General features: G+C 46.9%; 1 protein-coding gene across 6 annotated transcripts in view; it reads right to left on the bottom strand.

The window, feature by feature from the left end:
- Positions 1–8,251, bottom strand: part of LOC119445609 (ras-related protein Rab-34) — a 77,902-nt gene that overhangs the window by 4,315 nt on the left and 65,336 nt on the right. The window contains exons 5-8 of one of the 6 annotated variants that reach the window (XM_049663453.1): positions 4,769–4,833; positions 4,119–4,255; positions 3,274–3,364; positions 733–852 (exon numbers count right to left, since the gene is read on the bottom strand). The exons of 2 other annotated variants lie outside the window; for them this stretch is intronic. In XM_049663453.1, coding sequence (XP_049519410.1) covers positions 733–852; positions 3,274–3,364; positions 4,119–4,255; positions 4,769–4,833 — 413 coding nt within the window. The remainder of the gene's footprint in view (positions 1–732; positions 853–3,273; positions 3,365–4,118; positions 4,256–4,768; positions 4,834–8,251) is intronic. 3 more of the 6 variants (XM_049663456.1, XM_049663455.1, XM_049663454.1) reach the window with 3 other exon arrangements.

Here is an 8,251-nt window from a genome sequence, read left to right on the forward strand (position 1 = left end):
CAAGTACAAAAACACATTCAGAGCAGAAAAAGGAAAGACAGCATAGATCATCGAGCACTATTATCAATGCATATTTTTTCCTGTTAAGCGCGGGGCTTGAGTTCGTTGAAATACATCATGGCCCTTATTCACAGAAATATTCATACACTCGAAGTGTTCGTAAGAGCACGTGACAGCTAATCTTGATGTTTAACATACTATTACCGAAGGGGGTCGGTCAATGGCAAACAGTTCCTACGAACGTAACGCCTTGTCAGTTGGGCCCCAGCTATCGTCTGTCAGGGCAGTGGACGCAGTGTTCAAACGACCACTCAGGCAACGGACTTGAGTTCTCGACTATAGTTGGCACGCTATGCTTTCTTTTTCTAGAGCACGTGATCAATTCAAACTATTCTTTCCTATCTCTATTTCGTTTCCCCACTACAAGGTAGCCAACTAGACAAACCAGTTAAACTCTCTGCCTTTCTTTCCCGTTCATTCATTTTCCTCTCTCCCAACCTTTTAGATGGTCGCCGAGCAAGCTCCTACTGGAAATGCGCCGATAACGCTGCTGTAGGGATAATTCTGTATAATTATAATCACCAACTGACTAAAGCTTATTGTCAGTTGCATCGCGCTGCTGTATTCAAACACGTACATCAACTCCTGCAGCATTCGATGCGAGAGAATATCAGTCCGCCTTGGTCGTGTATACAGGACAGACAAGAGCGCACGTGTAGTGCGTGCACTCACGGACGAAGTTGTTGCTGACGGCCTTCTCTGGCGACTGCTGCCTCTCCTGGAGCTCCCTGGTCAGGCACTGGACAAACGCCAGGGCGGCCACCCGGAAGAACAACTGCTGCACGTTCTCGCCTGCGCCACGAGAAACATGCAGCCTTTCTTAAAAGAAACTAAGTAAGGACGGGTCAAACGTAGTCCAACAAGGAATCTAACCGCAGCCAACTAAGGCTGGTTGGTCGGGAATTCGTGGGCTAGTTCATTGAGTATGGTGAGCGCCGGTGGCGTATGTTATCACTTTTTTTTTCTATCCCTATCTGTCCTGAGCCGCAGGCCGAAGAAAAGAAAGAAGCACAAACTTCGCCGAGTACGGGTTTGTGTAGGCTAACATATCCAACTCTCATTGAGGTTCTTCTTCTCTCTCTCTCTCTCTCTCTCTCTCTCTCTCTCTCTCTCTCTCCTTGCTGATTCGTGTTGCCCCTGCCGAACTTCTGCCATCGGAAAGCTCGGAAGGCTGATGAGGAGAGTTCGACTCCCTCCGCGGACTTTTCAAGCGATTCCCAAGCAACACGAGGCCGACCGTACAACTCGCATTCAGCTGCAGTCATGCGCATGGTTACGTCGTTTTCAAGGTTGTATGTGTGCCAGGTTCTCGCACACGCAGCGGCGACTAGAGCGCGAGCAACAACGATGGTGAGCACAGTGATGAATACACATGAAGTGATTCGGTTTCAAACGTGCCATGCAAAGACACGCTGAAATGAGAGCAACAAAACACTCCTCGTGGTAATTCACACCAATATGGTCGTCTGCTGAGAGTAAGGTCACGGGTTCGATTGCAGACCACGGCGACCGCACTCCTATGGGCGCGCCATGCGAACACCCACTGGTTCACCAAGTTACTGTGCATGTGCACACTAAAGAACCCCAGGTGGTCAAAATGAATTGAGGAATTTTGATTACGGCGTTAACTCCGGCCGCTGCGGCTTATGGCTTACACCAAAATTGGCTCGAAATTTCCATTGCCAAGCCTCGCATGGCGAAATGGGTGACGTCGGAATCACCCTTGCTTACTCGGGAGCATCCCCATTAGATTCTATGGCAGTCGGGCCTGGTAGCATGACGTCATGGATCGGTGTGCACAGGCCTTATTCTATCTAGGTGGTGTTGGTATGACGCGGCCGCGCGGGCCCTAACTTGAAAGCGATCTGCGATGAGTACAGTCTAGCTGCACCGAGTGCTGATAGATTCGCGTGCGCTGTGTTCTCGCCGCTTAGTTCGCGTTGAATCGAGTGGCAGCACGAAGGTCAATGAGCACGCGAGCGTATAGGTAGTTTCTCCGCTCTGCAGTGGGTTGTCACCCCAGTCCAGTAGCCCAGCGGCCTTAGCCGCCCTTCTGGCTCATTTGACCACGTTGAGCGTGTCCGTCGAGTCGGAACTGGACGGCGCTGCCTCCCATTGCCGTGTCGTGGGGTATGTTATGGGTTTGAGCTCTGGTGTGCTTGCGCAAGCCTCGTGTGGTAAAGCGATGCGCATTGATCGCAGTGTGGGTATTTATAGGAATACAGCGCAGGGTGCATGGCGTGGTAGAGACTCCAGTGTGGATATGTATTTCTTTAGAGTTTCCGCCATACTACGGCTTCCTCTCGCGTGACGGCGGTATGAGGCAGGTAGTAGTGTTATTCGTGAAAGACGATACTGTTGTAGGAGGCCTGGGCGCACTGCAGTGCTCCATTAGCCCGAAATAACGTCACTTTACTGCGGGAGAAAAAAACCATAGCTTCACCTGAAAAAAATAAGCCAGAAGCTAACAATCCTACCTTTCTACGTATGCGATGGCATACTGAGTACACTCAGCACACTATGATGTGATGCACACGTGATGTACACGCATGCATCACGGATGGCCTTGAACAGTCTCGTTCATCAGAGTGACGCTTATATGCCTCATATCTCTGACAGACTCGCGATTCCGTGCAGACCGGAACGCACTCGCTAGCGCTCAACATACCTCGAGTTTTCTATTAGATACCTCCGAACTAGGTGAAGTATGCATGTAATGCTACCGCATTAAAACCGATAGCACTCGCCAGCATTCTCGTATACGCCAACCAAATGCCTTCCTGCGACCGGGCTAGTTTCGTTGCCGTTACTCAGGCTGAAAGGCCTCACCGCTATAGTATGCGTAAAGACCACCTTGCGTGCATGAAGGGGAATAAACATTCAGCTAAGTTTGTGAAGAAGTAGCTCGTCTTTTTTCTGGTCACTTTATCGGGGCTGTTGGCGACAGAATACTTCCAAACCTAAATGCAGGAGCCTATACGCAAGCAAATTTTTTGTCGTAATTCTCGAAGCCGTTTACGTAGACATTCAACGCGTGTTCCGACATGCGAAAGTCCACACTACTATTGACATTTCAATGAAATTGTGGTATTTTGTCGTCCCGAAACTACCCAGTGGTTTACGAGGGACGCCGTGAAAGTGGAGAGCTTCGGAATAATTTTGACCACCTGGGGTTTTGTTGCTTTGCGCAATGCTTCCGGTAAGAAAACTCACCTGTCTTTGCGGAGACCGACCAATACTCGGCGTCTAGTCTGCGCGCGATCTTGGTGGCGTCTGCTTCCATGCCATCCAGACAGCCATCGTTCTGGGAAAGAAAAGGAATTGCGGAACTGGATTAGTGCAAGCGATGATATACGGTACACTTCTCTCGCTCTCGATATCATGAAAAGAAGTGGGGAAAGAGCAAAGAATTGAATGCCTTGAAACGAGTCATATAATTAATGTCCAACGGAATTGGTTGATCTCGTTCGTCCGATTGACCTTCACTTCGTACACTGTAGCATGAAGCGCTCTCTGTCTGCTTGTACGGCCGTACTGCAGCAATTTGAAATACTTAAAAAAGTAATGGGTGCTACTCTTAGTAAGACAAGTCTTATACAGCGGATCGGACGCCGAATCAAACCATGCCTTCCCTGATTTACAGCAGAAGAAGAAGTGATTCAGTACGGAAGCATTCGGCAAAGGACGCTGAAACGACGGCTGTCAGCTCCATAATAACATTGATCCGTAGTTTATGTCAAGTTCAGATACCCTCACGCACGAAATAGTGATTTGGCCCCAGGCAACACACACTACAACCGGTTATGAATACCTGCGTCAGATCCTAACTCAGGAGGCAAATTCCCAATACTTTTTTTAAAGGCTGCTTTTCGTTGACGACATGTCCAGCATCATGATTGCTTGAATTTTCCATTACGAATAATTATAGCGTAAAAGCTTTTGTTCGGAATACGGCCCCACGTATTTCCCTTGAGCTACTTCCACAACAGGAGTTCCCGTCCTCCCTGTCTTAGCAACGACTATCCAGACCCCAAGTCGTGGCTGCGTGTTCACCGTACCAGGAGGTCCTTCTTGGTGCCCACGAGGAATCGCAGGGGCTCGTGTCCCGTCCCGGTGCTCTCCAGGGTCTCCTCCAGCCACTGGGGCGTGTTGTACAGGCTGGCCGCCAGGGACAAGTCGAACACCAAGATCACCACTGCGAGGCATAAACGCATGGTACAAACAAAGTACAGATCGCGTGATGTACACTGCGTGCGCTTAGCTTGCTCTAACCGTTTTAGCTAAAGGCATCGAAAAGAAAGACAGGAGCACAGCGCTAAACCTAAGGACAGTGTTTGCTGTCTGGCTAGCTTCTTGTAAGTTGTAATTTTTCGCGCAGTTAGCAATGTACATGCGAACCTCAAAGATAACCCGATCGCCCGCTCCTATGCACCGGTCGGTTTGCCCGAATAAAACGAGACAGTCATAATTTGATAGTAAACGATTGTCAGTCAACAGGTGACCAACCTCTCGCGAAGTTGAACTTTAAAGTTCTGAAAGTGAATGCAACAGTAAACAAAGTCTGAAACATAACCCAAGTGTTAAAACGGGACACCGTAAAAGTGGCACGAAGGGAGAGCTGGTTCAAGCTGCACCCCGTCAGGGGGGCTTTCCAGTAGACCAGCAAGATAGTTGATCTAGTTACCCCGAAGTAATATGTAGTACGCACCCTGAGCTCCCCGGTAGTACGCAGAAGTGATGCTCCTGAAACGCTCCTGGCCCGCCGTGTCCCAGCTTCGTGCAAAGGGGAGAAGAAGGTGGAAAGTGAGAGATATGCGGAAGGTGAAAGGAAAGACAAATTTGGGTATACTGGTTTCTGACACACGCTGTGACATAAAACGTCAACACTGCATACTCGACAGCTTAGAGGTAAGTTTCAGCGTATTTAACCACTGTGCCATTTGTGCTTTCCTACCAAACCAAACTATTCATACCAAACCAAACCATTCATACCAAACCAAACCAGTCGTACCAAGCCACAGAAATGTTCATTTGTGGTTTGGTATGACTGATAATACGGGAAAAAATATGGAACATGGTAGTCGCCTGATAACATGAAAAAAAAACGACACTAGCACGGTATTAAGCAATCTGAGAAAAAATTGGAAGTGACAATAGAATGTTATCGTACCGGGGTGCTTGCGATGTTAGAATCAGCTGTATCACGCTCGCGTATTGTCAGATCACGTGGACGTACAGTAGTAACGATGATAACACCTTAATGCCAAGCTTTTGATGCTAAGAGCTCAATGTTTCCATGCACTTCCCGTGTGAGATGGAAAAAGTTCCGGTCACATTCCGCCTTATTTCCTTCCTGTGTCTTTTGTAACAACCCATTTTAGTCGAGAAAAAAAGGAAGGAGTTTGACAGCTTCTGTACGTACAGGCAGCGCATACCCAACAGGGGACTGTGAAGAACAGCCCTGGTGTATAAAGCAAACAGCTGAAAATAGATGACTTATTTAGCAAAGAAAGCGTTTATTTGAAAAATAAATGGCTTTTTGCGCCGATCTATCTCTCCTCCCTTTTAGGGAGCTGTAAAGAACGGATCCAGCTTTCGGCGCTTCTTAAAAAGCCACAAATAATAACCATCATCCCAGATATTACCTAACATTTTAAAATCTTTCACGTATTTGAACAGGATGCTGCTTGTTCAAATACATGTAAAACGCAGAAACTCTTTTATAAAACAACCCCTGGACCAATTTCAATTAACTTTGTTGTATTTGAAAGAAAATGTAAAATACTAGTCACTGTATCAAGCGAAATCGTTGCTTAGGGCCAGGTATGTTTTAGAACAATTGCCAAAAATTGGTTTGCTCCAACAAAACAGAAGCACGCGGCTTACAATTCTGTAACTATGCACCAAAAACAGATCAAAAAGTTCTGTAAAGTGCATTCGTTAGAGCATCTAAAGCGGACAAACTTCAAGTTAAAGCCTGAATTAATTTATTACAATGTTTACGACGGTTTCGCAGAAGTTCTACTCGCATAATAATCATATATTTCATAGTGACGTGTAATACATAAATTAAGTCCGCTTTAGATGCATTATCAGGTGCAGTTCAGTAACAGAGCTGCAAACGTGATAGTGCTTCTTCTTAAAATTTTGCTATCTTCAACATATTTTTTTTTTCTTTTTATTCGCCGGCCTCAATCCTATTTCCGCTTGCAACAGTCACTATATTTTAAATTTTTCTGTTAATTGCCACCAACCTTATCATATTTGGTGCAGTGTTTGCCGAGAAAAACGATTTCTCCATTCCCATGTATTTAGATGTGAGCAGCCGAGCTTCCTTTTTATCAGAGCAATTTATTGCATAACTCCCATTTCCTTGCAGCTACTCACTCCTGCCATGTTTTGTAACTGAGATTCAAATAGATAAGAAAGAAGTAAATTGTTAAGCCGCAAGTCTACGACTCATGAAGAACGCGCAAGCTTTTTTTATTTGCCTTTTTATTTCTTCTTGCCCATTAAAGTTATTGATCTAGTTATTGTTCTTTTCTGGCCACCCGATTGTTCACCTGTCCTATGTAGTTGGTGCCTGCCATAGCTGAGGGCCACAACAACCATTGTCACCCTCAACATGATCAAAAGTGAACATCCTACCTGCTAAATCATTTATACGAATTCTCTATATTATCCTGATAACGACCAGTAGCACTTTGAGTACGCTTAGTACAACGTCACGGGCGTTGGGGGGACGGTGTCTCCTCTCATAACCCGTAAGCTGCTGTCGAACACTAAACACCATATCTTTCTTTATGCAAAGAGGAAATATAATCGTCATTTTGGCGTAATCAGTTAACCGAAGGCAACCGTTTTAAGCAGCACGCAAAAAGACGTGACGCGAGTGCACTGACGGCGTCCGTTTCTACGGATGCCTCAAAAATAAGTTGAGGCTTTAGCGACATTCTTTAATTCATTTCATTACCTTTCACTAGATACGAATTCATTTACATAGAGGCTACCTTTGTCCGTGTGTCCCATCGCGTGACGGGACGGCGATTACGCGGTTGCCCGACCGTGCCACAGTCGACAAGTCCGCGGCCGACAGCGTCTGGCGGAATGACTCATACTCACTGAGCTCTAGCAACATCTCGCGCGGCGGTTTGTTACTGATTTTGATTCCATCTAACGCGTGAACAACCCTAAAGAAAAAAAATAAATCTAAATCATTTAATCTTTGCAGCACACCTGTCCACGCGCACCTGATTCACAATTTGCGTGCGTCATGCGCAGTGTGCACAGACGGGCGACGACGCGAGTCGGAATGTCCGGCTTCCGGAAAGCAAAAAATTTTCGAGCCTGGCTTTCCGCGAACCGCTCGCTGGCCGACTGGCTGGCGCTGCAGACTCGACGCTGAGACGGCGGGATGTTTTTCGAGAGCTGCGATCGCCATGGCAGTGGTGGCGGAGTATATGGATGAGCTCACGGATGAACCGTTCTTCTGTGGTCGTCGTTTTCCCTTAAGCCGATGTCATATTCGTATAGGCGTCGCCATTGCATGTACAGCCCGTGAAAGAGACCATATACTTACGCTCTCTGCGCTTCAATAAGGCCCCTAGGCAATTTTTGAGCTTTCATTTCGCTATCGCCGCACATTTCTCGCCTATAATCGAAAGCGTTGAAGCGGAGCTTTGTTCCCTAAGAAGCTCGATCCTGATAGAAGGAATCGCCGAAGAACGTTATTGAACGGCCCTGACAACGTCATTCGAGAGGCGGCTATGCACTCCAGTTTCCATGCATAAAGTACCCATGTAGTTCCATGTAGCACAATCAGATAGCTGCTACATTGACAATATTGCAGGCACAATTGGCTGTGCATCCAAGTGGAAAGAGAGAGAGATAAATGAGATGCGAAAGGCAGGGAGGTTAACCGGAAGGTAAATATCCAGTTTGCTACCCTACACTGGGGAAGGGGTAAGGGGAGACAGAAAGATAAAGAAAAATGCACACACCTAGAGAGGTAGATAAAGAAAAGAAAAAACACACACACACACACACACATACACGCACACACAAAGGAACTCAGAAGCGTCACAGTCGTTCAAACAGGTCGCTTGACCGGAGGAACTTCAGTAGCGCCCTCGTCGCCTTCTGCTGTGAAGACCGTATCAGTCGGCATTCTAAAATCGTCTGCTCAGAAAAG

Source organism: Dermacentor silvarum, chromosome 3 (genome assembly GCF_013339745.2).
Source record: "Dermacentor silvarum isolate Dsil-2018 chromosome 3, BIME_Dsil_1.4, whole genome shotgun sequence".
NCBI lineage: Eukaryota > Metazoa > Arthropoda > Arachnida > Ixodida > Ixodidae > Dermacentor > Dermacentor silvarum.